Source organism: Balaenoptera physalus, assembly GCF_965194825.1.
Source record: "Balaenoptera physalus genome assembly, chromosome: 19".
NCBI classification, from domain to species: domain Eukaryota; kingdom Metazoa; phylum Chordata; class Mammalia; order Artiodactyla; family Balaenopteridae; genus Balaenoptera; species Balaenoptera physalus.
Genome location: NC_138900.1, coordinates 15,181,804 through 15,195,373, shown reverse-complemented (window position 1 = coordinate 15,195,373; position 13,570 = coordinate 15,181,804). Strand labels below are relative to the sequence as shown.

Here is a 13,570-nt window from a genome sequence, read left to right as displayed (position 1 = left end):
AAATTATATATATTTAAGGTGTACAACATATTGTTTTCGTATATTTATACACTGTGAAATGATTACCACAATCAAGCTAATTAATATATCCATCACCTCACAGAGTTACCATTCGTGTGTACTACATTTTATCATCAATATGATTAACAATCACTCGCTATTTCCCCCCAGCCACTCCAGGCCCTGGCAACCGCTAATCTACTTTCTGCTTCTATGAATTTGACTATCCTGGACATAAGTGGAATTATACAATATGTTGTGTTTTATGACTGACTTCTTTCCATTAGCATAATGTTTTCAAAATCCATGTTGTAGCATGTATCAGTACTTCATTCTCCTTTTAAAAAAATAGACTTTATGTTTTAGAGAAGGTTTAGGTTCACATCAAAATTGAGTGAAAGGTACAGAGATTTTTTCATATGACCCCCAACCCCACACATGCTTAGCTTCCCCCATTATCAACATTCCCCACTAGAGTGGTACATTTGTTACAGGTGATGAACCTACATTGGCATATTATCACCCAAAGTCCAGAGTTTACATTAGTTTACTCTTGGTATTGTTTATTGTATGTGTTTGGATAACGTTATGATGACACAAATCCACCATTATAACATACAGAGTAGTTTCACTGCCCCGAAATTCCCTGTGTTCCATTTATTTATCCCTGCCCACTAACTACTGGCAACAATAAATTTTTTGTTGTGTCCTTCATTTTGCCTTTTCCAGAATGTTATGTAGTTGATATCATACTGTATGTAGCCTTTTCAGACTGACTGCTTTCACTTAGTAATATGAATTTAAATTTCTTTCATGTCTTTGCATAACTTGATAACTAATTTCTTCTTAGCACTGAATAATATTCCATTGGCAGGATGTACCACAGTTTGCTTATTCATTCACCCGCCAAAAGACATCTTTGTTGCTTCCAAGTTTTGGCAGTTATGAATAAAGCTGCTCTAAACATCTATGTGCAGGTTTTTGTGTGTACATAAGTTTTCAAATCCTTTGGGTAAATACCAAGGAACCCAATTACTGAATCATATGGTAAGAACTTCATTCCCTTTTATTGCCCCAAATATTCCACTTTATGGTTATGCCACATTTTATTTATCCATTCATCAGTGGGTGGACGTTTGGATTGTTTCCACATTTTGACTATTATGAATATTGCTGCTCTGAACATTGTGTACAAGTTTTGTGTGGACATATATTTTTATTTCTTTTGGATATATAACTAGGAGTGGAATTCCTAGATCATATGGTAATTCTTTTTTTTAATTAATTAATTAATTAATTATTCATTTTTGGCCATGCCAAGTGGCATGCAGGATCTTAGTTCCTCGACCAGGGATCAAACCAGTGCCCCCTGCAGTGGAAGCATGGAGTCTTAACCACTGGACCGCCAGGGAAGTCCCATAGATCATATGGTAATTCTACATCTGACTATTTGAGGAACTACCAAAATGTTTTCCAGTTACCACATCATTCTCAATGCCAATGTATGAGGGTTCCAATTTCCCCACATCTAAACCAACACTTATTATTGTTCATCATTTAGATTATAATCATCCCGGTGGGTGTGAAGTGGTACTTATTACCTATGGTTTTGATTTGCCTTTCCTTAATGATGTTGAGCATCCTTTCATGTTTATTTGCCGTTTGTATATCTTTGGAGAAATGTCTATTCAAATCCTTTTCAAATTTTTAAATTGGTGTCTTAGTTCAGGATGCTGTAACAGAATACCATAAATTGGGTGATTTTAAACAACAAACATTTATTTCTCATAGCTCTGGAAGCTAGAAGTCAAAGATTAAGGCACTGGCAGATCTGATGTCTGGTATGGACAGTCTTCCTGGTTTGCAGATGGCCACCTTCTCATTATATCTTCACATAGCCAAGAGAAAACTCATCTCTTTGTTTCTTTTTTTTGACAGCACTAATGCCATTCATGAGAACTACACCCTCATGACCTAATTACCTCCCAAAGGCTGCACATTCCAGTTGTGGGTTAGGATTTCAACATATGCATCTGGTGGGGTGGGGGACACACTCAGTCCATAACAGTGCGGTTCTTTTTATTGTTGAACTGTAAGAGTGCTTCATATATTCTAAATACAAATTCTGCTATGGTCTGAATGTTGGTGTGTCCCCCACCCAACCAAAATTCACATGTCAAACCCTAATGACAAATGTAATGGTATTTGGAGGTGGGGCCTTTGGAAGATGATTATGTCATGAGGGCAGAGCCCTCACAAATGGGATTAGTGCCCTTATAAAAGAGCCCAGAGAGCTCACTTGCCCCTTCTGCTATGTGAGGACACAGTGAAAAGACATCCATCTAAGAACCAGAAAGTGGACCCTCATCAGGCACGGAATCTGCCAGCACCTTGATATTGTACTTTCCAGCCTCAAGAACTGTGAGAAATACATTTCTGTTGTGTAAAAGCCACTCAGCTATGGAATTCCTTATAGCAAAAGGACTCAGACAAGTTACTTATCAGATATGTTATTTATAAACATATTCTCCCATTTTGTAGGTGTCTTTTTACTTTTTTGGTGGCACCCTTTGAAGCAAAACAGTTTTTAATTTTGAAGAATTCCAATTTGTCTATTTTTTCTACTATTGCTATACTTTTGGTATCATATCAAAGAAACCATTAATCTAAGGTCACAAAGATTTACACCTATGTTTTGTTCTAAGAGATTTATAGTTTTAACTAAGACATATTTCTGCATCAATTGATATAATCATTCAGATTTTCCTCTTCATTCTATTAATGTAGCACGTTACATTGGTTTTCGTATATTGAAACACCCTCACAGGACTGGGATAAATTCCACTTGGCCACAGTGTATAACTAGCATATTATTGCTAGTATTGTGTTGAGGATATTTGCATCTATATTCATAAGGGATACTGGCTTTTAGGAGTTTTTTCGGTTTTATTTTTTGTTTTTGGCTTTGATATCAAGCTATTGTTGGCCTCATAGGATGAGTTTGGAAGTTTTCCCTTAAATTCAATTTTCAATTTTTGGGAAGACTTTAAGAAGTGTTGGTGTTCATTATTCTAGAATTCGCTAGTGAAGCCACCTGGTCCTGAGCTTATCTTTGTTGGGAGGTTTGTGATTATTGATTTAATTTCCTTTTTTGTGATAAGTCTGTTAAGATCTTCTATTTCTTCTTGAGCTGCTTTTTGTATTTGTGTATTTCTAGGAGTTTGCCCATTTCATCAAGGTTATCACTTTGGTTGGCCAACAACTGTTTGTATTATTCTCTTATAATCCATTTTATTTATGTAAAATAGATAGTAACATCCCTACTTTCACTTCTGAAAGTGATTTAGTGATCTAATTCTTCTGTCTCTCTCTTTATACTCATAGACAAAGGTTTATCAATTTTGCTGTTATTTTCAAAGAATCAACTTCTGGGTTTGTTGATTATTTTTACATAGAATTCTCTATTTAGTTTATCTCTGCTCTAATATTTAGTATTTGTATTCTTCTGATAGCTTTGGGTTTAGCTTGTTCTTTTTCTAGTTTCATATGGTGTAAAGTTAGGTTATTATTTTATTTATTTATTTATTTTTGGCTGCAGTAGGGTCTTTGTTGCTGCACACGGGCTCTCTGCGGCGAGCGGGGGCTACTCTGTTGCAGTGCATGGGCTTCTTATTGTGGTGGCCTCTCATTGCAGTGGCTTCTCTTGTTGTGGAGCACAGGCTCTCGGCACGCAGGCTTCAGTAGTTGTGGCACATGGACTCAGTAGTTGTGGCTCGTGGGCTCTAGAGCACAGGCTCAGTAATTGTGGCGCATGGGCTTAGTTGCTCCGCAGCATGTGGGATCTTCCCAGACCAGGGCTCGAACCCGTGTCCCCTGCATTGGCAAGCAGATTCCTAACTACTGTGTCACCATAGAAGTCCCTAAAGTTAGGTTATTGATTTGAGTTTTTCTTCTTTTTTTAATGTAAATATTTATAGCTATAACTTCCCCTCTGATTTGGATGTGTCCCATAAGTTTTTGTATCTTGTGTTTTTATTTCAATTCGTCTCAATATATTTTCTGATTTCCCTTGTGATTTCTTCTCTGATACGTTGGTTAAGAGTGTGTTTAATGTCCACATTTTTTGTGGATTTCCCACTTGCCTACTGCTACTGTTATTTCTAGTTTCATTCCATTGTGATTGGTAAATATACCTGGTACATTTTCAGTCTTTTAAATTTTACTAAGACTTGTTTTGTGGCTTACTATATATCTATCCTGGAGAATGTTCCATATGCACTTGAGAAAAAATGAGTTTTCTGCTGTTATTGGGTATGTACTGTATATGTCTGTTGGTACAAAGTGTTGTTCAAGTTCTCTATTTCCTTACTGATCTTCTGTCTCATTGTTTTGTTCATTACTGAAAATGGAGTATTGAAGTCTCCAACTACTATTGTGTAAAAATTTCTACCTTCAATCATGTCATTTTTTGCTTCATATAATTTGCAGCTCTGTTTGTAGGAGCATATTATGAACAGAATGTTTGTGTAACCCTTAAATTCATATGTTGAAGTCCTAACCTCTAATGTGGTAGTATTTGGAGATGGGGCCTTTGGGAGGTAATTAGGGTCACATGAGGTCATGATGCTGGATACCTCATGATGGAATTAGTGCTTTTATAAGAAGAGACACCAGAGAGGTTGGTCACTCTATTTCTCTGTGCTTGGACAAAGAAGTGACCATACTGACACCCTGATCTCCGAATTTCTGCCCCCAGAACTATAAGAAAATTAATTTCTGTTTCTTAAGTCACCCAACTTATGGAATTTTGTTATGGCACCCCAGGCTGACTAAGACAGTGCATATATGTTTATAATTGTTATATTTACTTGATAGATTGAATCTTTAATCAATATCTCTGTCTGACCTCAGAGATAATAGGACAGAAACTTTAGTGGCCATACACAACATGGAATACACACTTTCCAAAAAGGGTTTGGAGAAGTCACTAAACAAATGGATGGCTGCAGTCCTCAACAAAAAAATCAGCAAGCCCTGAGGAGGAGAAGAATTTGATTTCCACAGTTACAACGTTATTTTATTCAAAATGTCCACATCTCAACAAAAAATTACAAGGCATACAAAGACAATGGAAAAGTATGTCCCATTCATATGTTAAAAAAGAATTTGACAGGAACTATCACTGAGGAAACCCAGACATTGGATTTACTAGTCAAATACATTAAGCCAACTATCTCAAATATACTCAATGAGCTAAAGAAAACCATGGACAAAAAAACTAAAGGAAATTTTTAAAATATATGAACAAAAATGAATGTCAGTCAAAAGATAGAAATTATAAAAAGGAACTAAAAAGAAATTCTGGAACTGAAAAGTATAATAACTGAAATGAAAAATTCACTAGAGGAGTTCAGTGGCAGATCTGAGGGAGGCAGGAAACTTAGTGAACTTGAAGATAAGGCAATTAAAATGATCTAGTCTGAAGAGCACAAAGAAAAAAGAGTGAAGAAAAATGAAGAAAGCCTGCAAGACCTGTGTGACGACATCAAGCATACCAATATATGTGTAATAGGAGCCCAGAAGGAGAGAGAAAAGAACAGGAAAAATATTTGAAGAAATGCCTGCCAAAATCTCCCCAAACATGATAAAGAAATGAAATATATACATCCAAGACTCTCAATAAGCTGCAAGCAGGATAAGCTCAAAGGGGTCCACACTGAGACATGTAATATTTAAATTATTGAAAAGCAAAGAAAAGACAACATTGAAAGCAGCAAGAAGTAATCAATTTGTCACATACCAGGGAGCTTCAATAAGATTAACGGCTCATTTCTTATCAGAAACCGTGAAAGACAGTGAAATGGTATAGTTAACATCCTGAAAGAGAAAAACAAAAACAAAATGTTGACAGTTGTTCTATAGCTAGCAAAATTATCTTTCAAGAATGAAGAAGAGGGGACTTCCCTGGTAGTCCAGTGGCTAAGACTCTGTGCTCCCAATGCAGGGGGCCTGGGTTCGATCTCTGGTCAAGGAACTACATAACGCATGCTGCAACTAAGAGCCACATGCTGCAACGATGATCCTGTGTGCCGCAGCTAAGACCCAGAGCAGCGAAATAAATAAATAAATATTTTTAAAAAGAATGAAGAAGAAATTAAGATATTCCCAGATAAAAACTGAAGGAGTTTACTAGTAGACCTTCTGTTGTGACTTCGTTAAATTAACATTTGGGCTACTTAAGAGCCCCAGGGTGTTGGGTGGTGAACTGCAGTTGAAAAAAAGGTCACAAAGGAATTGAAATAGAGAAGTTTATTACTCACAGGTCCTGGAGGAGGTACACAGCACGCCTCAAGGGGCCATGCAGGGAGGTCAAGGGTGCAGGCAGAGAGCACAGCAGGATGTAGGGCACATGCCTTTATTAGGGTGTGTGGGTAGAGTGTTTTGGGGTTCCCATGCTAAGGCCAGATTGGTTGATTCAAACCAAAAAGAATGGGGTTTCAGTAAGCTTTGTGGAGGTCTTATCAAAGGGGAAGGCCCTAGGAGGCAGGGGAGTCTGTTTATTACAAAGGCCGTTGGGGGGTTCCTATCAGGAACTTACATTTACTTGTGACTCTGTGGGTAGTTACTTATGGCATGTGCTTGGTGGGGGAGCTAGTGTTAATTCAAGGCCCTTGCAGGTCACTTGACTACACAAAATGGATGCCAAGGCAGCAATGTTATGAAATAGTTTAGCTAAACTCTCAAGACCTTCCTTATAAGAAATGCTTTAGTCTAAAATAAAAGGACAGTAGATAGTAACTTGAAGCCATAAATACATAGGAAAATATAAAAACCAGTATTATTGTACTTGGTTGGAACTCCTCTCTTTTTTCTCTATGACTTAAAAGCAAAGCATAAAAAAGAATAAATTTATGTTAATGGATACACAATGTATAAAGGTATGACCTGTGACAATAATATGAAGAGGGGGAAAAGAGATGTACAGGAGCAGACTGTATACTAGTGAGGCTAAGTTGGTATTATTCAAACTATGTTATAAAATTTAAGATGTAAATTGTAATCCCCAAGGCCAACACTAAGAAAGTAACTAAAAATATACAGAAAAGGAAAAAAGAGAATCAGTCATATACTACTAAAAATTTAACTAAATACAAAAAAAATCAACTATGTACAAAAGAAATGGAGGAATTCAGGAACAAAAAATACATAAGATACAGAAAACAAATAGGTAAATAGCAGAAGTCCTTCCTTATTAATTACTTTAAATGCAAATGAATTAAACTCTCCAATTAAATGGCAGAGATTGGTGGAATGGATCCACCAATTTATATGCTGTCTATAAAGGACTCACTTTAGATACAAAGACATAAAGAGACAGAAAGTAAAAGGATGGATAAAGATTCTCCATGAAAATAGTAACCAAAAGAGAGCTGGGATGGCTACATTATTGTCAGACAAAATAGACTTTAAATAAAAAATGATTACAAAACACAAAGAGGACAGTATATTGATTAAATGATTCAATATGTCATTGAAAATTCAATTAACAATCAAGTTAAGAAAAAGAAAGAGAATTTTATTTGAGCCAAACTGAGGATTATAACCTGGGAGACAGACTCTCAGAAAGCCCTGAGAACTGTTCTGCCTGTTAGAATTCAAAGGCACACTCATATACGTTTCCAAGACAAAAGATCATACATCAAAACGATATAGTGATATTTTACATCAAGTTCACCAAGGATACAGTCCAGGTAAGCACATACAGAGTGAGCAGCAAGTCACTATGACCCCCTACAGAGTTGGGAAAGAATGCTATTCCTTTAAGAAGTTACATTGCTAGCATCAGAAGTAAGGGGAAAAAAATTATCCTAACAGTTGAGCAAGGATTCCCATTTTTGAGGAGGTCTGGTTAAAGTGTAAAGCAGATGCACACTGCACATTACGGAGGGGGGAAGGCGGCCCAAATGGACGGAGAGAGAGAGAATTTTTTGTTTAAAATTTCTTCTCCTGCCTTAAAGTATAAATTTTATTTCATCAAATACATTCTTTTTTTTCTTTTTCTTTTTCTTTTGGCTGTGCCACGTGGCTGGTGGGATCTTAGTTCCCTGACCAGGGATCGAACCCAGACCCATGTCAGTGAAAGCACTGAGTCCTAACCACTGGACTGCCAGGGAGTTCCCATCAAATACATTCTTAAATACGTTTTTACTATAAATTCTTATTTACCAATGGAAATTGCCTTTTTATTTCTTTAATTCTAGAGATACATATATTTTAAAATTTCAAAGAATTAGCAAAGTTTTAAGAAATATCTCTCCACGCACCATTAACATGTCATTTTTTTTTTTTTTAATGGGAGATCTTTTTTAAAAAAATATTTATTTATTTTGGCTGCGCCGGGTCTTAGTTGCAGCATGCAGGGTTGCAGATTTCTTAGTTGTAGCTGGCATATGGAATCTAGTTCCCTGACCAGGGATCAAACCCAGGCCCCCTGAACTGGGAGCGCAGAGTCTTACCCACTGGACCACCAGGGAAGTCCCAACTTGTATTTTTTTAAATACGTATTTACTTGGATTGAGTAAAACAATATTGGCTACATTTTTTTTTTTTTTGGTACCAGATATTATGACCAGCAGTATGGAAAGAGAGATAAAAGATATGAATTAGTTCTAAAGCATATCATAGTTTAATTGGTGAGGCCAGAAGAGTGTAAAATGTAAAAACATAAAATAGTGAAACTAGGCAATTCCCTGGCGGTCCAGTGGTTAGGACTCCATGCTTCCACTGCAGGAGGCCTGGGTTCGATCCCTGGTTGGGGAACTAAGATCCTGCATGCCTCGCAGTGAGACCAAAAGTAAATAGATACATAAAATAAAATAGTGAAACTAGTTAGAAATGTAAGGCAAATATTCTCAAAATTCTAGCATAATCATAGGTTTTTATTAGTTTCTCCATTTGGGAGGAGAGGGTAGTGACATTACACTTCTCGAAAACTAAAAAGAAATGCAAAGATGGGACAGCATTTTTAAAAAACTCAAGAGGTAGTGTGGACCAAGGATTTTGTATCCAGCCAAGTTTTCCTTCCAGTACAAGGCCATAGAAAAATAGTTTTCAATATGTATGCATTCCCATAGTCCTTCTGGAGGAATCTATTAGAGGGCAAGCTTCATCCAATCAGGAGTTTACTGGGAGGGCTTCCCTGGTGGTGCAGTGGTTAAGCATCCGCCTGCCAATGCAGAGGACATGGGTTGGAGCCCTCGTCGGGGAAGATACCACATGCCGTGGAGCAACTAAGCCAGTGCGCCACAACTACTGAGCCTGCACTCTAGAGCGCACGAGCCACAACTACTGAAGCCCCTGCGCCTAGAGCCCAAGCTCCACAACAAGAGAAGCCACTGCAATGAGATGCCTGCGCACCGTGACAAAGAGTAGCTCCCGCTCGCTGCAACTAGAGAAAGCCCGCGCAGCAACAAAGACCCAATGCAGCCAAAAATAAATAATAAATAAATAGATTTATATTAAAAAAGTTTACTGGGAAAAACTTCAGTAAAATGACTGAAAGTCAGCATTTAATATACTTATTATATATTATTACATATTATACATATCCAATGGTTTACCCAATTTTCCTCAAAATAACACCTTGCAAAATTATAAGGCAATATCACAACCAGGATATTGACATTGATATAATCTGATGATCTTATTTAGATTTTCCCAGTTTTACTTGTACTCATTTGTGTGTGTATCTACATGTCTCTGTGTGTTTAGTTCTATACAATTTTATCACATGTAGGTTTGTGTATCCACCAACTTTGTCAAAATATAGAAGAGTTCATCACAAGAATCCACTGCATTGTCCTTTTATAACCACCCACATCCCTCCTGTTCTTTCATTCCCCTATCCTTAATCCCTGGCACCCACTAATCTTTTCTACATCATATAATTTCAGCATTTCAAGTATGTTATATAAATGGAATCATATATTATGTTACCTATTGAGATTTTTTCTTTCCAATCAGCATAATTCCCTGGAGGTTCATCCAAGTTGCTGTGTGTGTCAATAGTTCATTCTTTGTTTTAAAGTTTTAATTGCTGATTATTATTCCATGGTGTGGATGTACCAGGTTTTTTTTAACCAGTCACTTGCTAAAGGACATCTGAATTGTTTTCAGTTTTTGGCTATTTCAAACAAAGCTGATATGAATATGTGTGGACTTTCAATTTTACGGTTCAATACATTTTTTATTTCCCTTGAAACTTCCTCTTTGACCCATGAATTATTTAAGTGTGTGGATTAATTTCCAAGTGTTTGATGTTTTCTTATTGCTTTCTGTTTTTATTGATTCTAGTTTGATTCCATTATGGTCAGAGAACATATCTATATGATTTCAATTCTTTTAAATCTGTTGATGTTTGTTTTATGACCCAGCATACAATCGATCTTGGTGAATGCTCTATGAGTCCTTAAAAGAATGTATATTCTGCTGTTAGTGGGTGGAATGTTCTATAAACATTTAATTATATAGTTCTAAGACTGAAATAAAAGTAAAATGAACAATGTCACTAGGACCATCTTTGTATTTACATTCTGGTATATCTGTGTTAAGTTTTCTATAGGGGATATATCTATTCTATATCTATATGCTTAATATGTCTATATATTAAGTCATTGGGCATATGCATCTTTAAAGCTAATAGGTATTGCCTATGTTTCCAAAGTAGTTATGATTTTCACTCTCACCAGGAGATGAAATTACCATTTCTCCAAATCCTCACCAACTCTTGATACTTGCCAACTTTATTTTTGCCAATAGACATTTGTGAGCAGGTGTCTGTGTAGTTCTGGTTCACATCCCTGATTACTAATGAGGAGGAACAATTTTTCTTATGTTTATTGATAATTTAGGTTTTCTTTTCTGTAAAATGCATATGGATTTCTACACTTTTCAACTCACTTATTTGAGTTTTTCTGACTGAAAGCAGTTTGCATTTTGAAGATATTCATCCACCCTTGTGCCAGTTATCAATTTATTGCCTCACAGCTCCAAATTTAACTTTCAGTACCTGCTGTACTATAATGGACTGGCTTCTAAGCATTTTCTCCTTTAGAGTGAGCATGATGTTGAGCTTTTCAATAGGCTTCTCTTACTGGACCTGGTGTGCAGTGTTTTGCTTTTCCTTGCTCCTTTATGATTGTTTAGTAGTGCGGGTATGTGAGAACATTCAGTGCTGTTCTGCCCCAGCCATGTACCTAGAGAGCATATAGTCTCTTGGAACTCTGCAGCCCAGCCAAGGCCAGCAGACTAACTTCCTGATGCAGATAATGTGAACTGTAGTCCTTGGGCCACAGCAGCTTCTGACTCTCCCCAGGTGCCCACACACAAGTTGTGGGTCACTTATGCCCTGGCAGTTTCCCATGGCCCTTTCAATGCAGACACCGTGTTCTCCAAACCTTGTACCAGCACCTCAACTATACCAGTTGCAATTCAGTTGTGTCCCAAAGGTTTGTTTCCTGTTTGTTCGATGACTATAGATCAGCTCTGGCCCTGGAAACCCACCAAAATTCTCCACCATCCAGTGGGCTGAAACCACACCTTCTGTGAAACTTGAACTGAACCCCAGAGTTAGAGATGGGGCCCACCTTCAAAATTTATCTTTTCTTTGATATTCTCGCTCGGCCTTTGGGTACTCTTCAGAGTTCTTTTACATCTTGCAGTTACTCTTCTACCACAGTCTGATATTTCTTTATACTCCATCTTGATCTAGAACTGGAAGTAAAATATATCCTTTAATAGCCACATTAAATATTTACTTTAACTGGAATTAATGATGCATTAGGATTTATTTCTATGCTCTTATAGAAATTAATCTTTGAGCAAATGAGACGGAAATTGCATATCACTTCTGATAATGTTTCACTGAGTCACAGGACCATAACTGGTAGGGGAGAATGGGAAATTTGTTATAGAGCTTGGTAGCCAGGTGCCCAGGAGGAAAATGAGAATTTTGGAATTCTGTCAGAATTATGGTACATCAACAAAAGAATTATATATAGCTATAAGAATAATATGCCACCATAAGAACAAATGAACTCTTCATATCTGAGAAGCTCTCAGGGACAAAATATATTTTCCGAGAATGAAATATATCCCATCTTATATGCTTTCTTAAAACGTGACACTCTCCCATCAAGATATACCTGCTTAGTATGATCCTTGACATTGATCTTAGTAATATTTTTTCTCATCTGTCTCTTCATGCAAGGGAACAAAAGCCAAAATAAAACAAATGGGACCACATCAAATTAAAAAGCTTTTCCACAGTGAAGGAAACTATCAACAAAACAAAAGGGCAGCCTACTGAATGTGAGAAAATATTTGCAAATAATATATCCAATAAGGGGTAAATACCCAAAATATACAAAGAACACATACAACTCAACATCAAAAAAAACAAACGACCTAATTAAAAAATGGGCAGAGGACCTGAATAGACATTTTTCCAAAGAAGACATACAGATGACCAATAGACATATGACAAGATGCTCAACATCACTAATCATCAGGGAAATGCAAATCAAAACTGCAATGAGATACCACCCCACACCTGTCAGAATAGCTATCATCAAAAAGACAACAAATAGCAAATGTTGGCAAGAATGTGGAGAAAAGGGGACCCTTGTGCATTGTTGGTGGGACTGTAAATTGATGCAGCTACTATGGAAAACAGTATGGAAGGTCCTCCAAAAGTTAAAAATAGAACTGCCATATGATCCAGCAATTTCACTTCTGGGTATTTACCCAAAGAAAACAAAACCACTAATTCAAAAAGATATATGCTCCCAATTGTTCATTGCAGCATTATTTACAAGCTAAGATATGGAAGCAACCTAAGTGTCCATCGATAGATGAATGGATAAAGAATATGTGGTATATATATTCTATGGAATATTAGTCATAAAAAATGAAATCTTGCCATTTTTGATAACATGAATGGATCTAAAGGGTATTATGCTCAGTGAAATAAGTCGAAGACAAATACCATATGATCTTACTTATATGTAGAGTCTAAAAAACAAACAAAATGAAAACACTCGTAGATACAGAGAACAAATGGGTGGTTGCCAGAGGGGAGAACGGGTGTTTGGGGCAGGGGGATAGGTGAAGGGGATAAAGAGGTACAAATCTCCAGTTATAAAATAAATAAGCCATGGAGATGCAATACACAACATAAAGAATATGGTCAATAATATCGTAATAACTTTGTATGGGGATAGACGTTACTAGATTTATCATGGTGATCATTTCATAATGTATGCAAATGCCAAATCACTATGTAGTACACCTGAAACAACATATTTATTGTATGTCAACTATATTTCAATAATAAAAAATAAGTGCTTCAGAAATTTTTAAAAAGGTGTAGCTGCTTAAATCAATAGAGAATGGCAGAAGTGAAATTATGTGACTTCCAAGGCTAGGTATGGAAGCATCTTTTTATTTATTTATTTGGTTGCGCTGGGTCTTAGTTGGCAGGTGGGCTCCTTAGTTGTGGCAGATGGGCTCC

At 36.7% G+C, this 13,570-nt stretch overlaps 1 protein-coding gene across 2 annotated transcripts in view; it reads right to left on the bottom strand.

The window, feature by feature from the left end:
- Positions 1–4,846: 4,846 nt before the first annotated feature.
- Positions 4,847–13,570, bottom strand: part of ZNF420 (zinc finger protein 420) — a 41,193-nt gene continuing 32,469 nt past the window's right edge. The window contains exons 6-7 of one of the 2 annotated variants that reach the window (XR_014257061.1): positions 11,646–11,772; positions 4,847–5,877 (exon numbers count right to left, since the gene is read on the bottom strand). Coding sequence is in view for 1 of the 2 variants with exons in the window: in XM_082439315.1 (XP_082295441.1) it covers positions 11,750–11,772 (23 nt within the window). In the remaining variant the exon portion in view is untranslated. The other variant, XM_082439315.1, reaches the window with a different exon arrangement.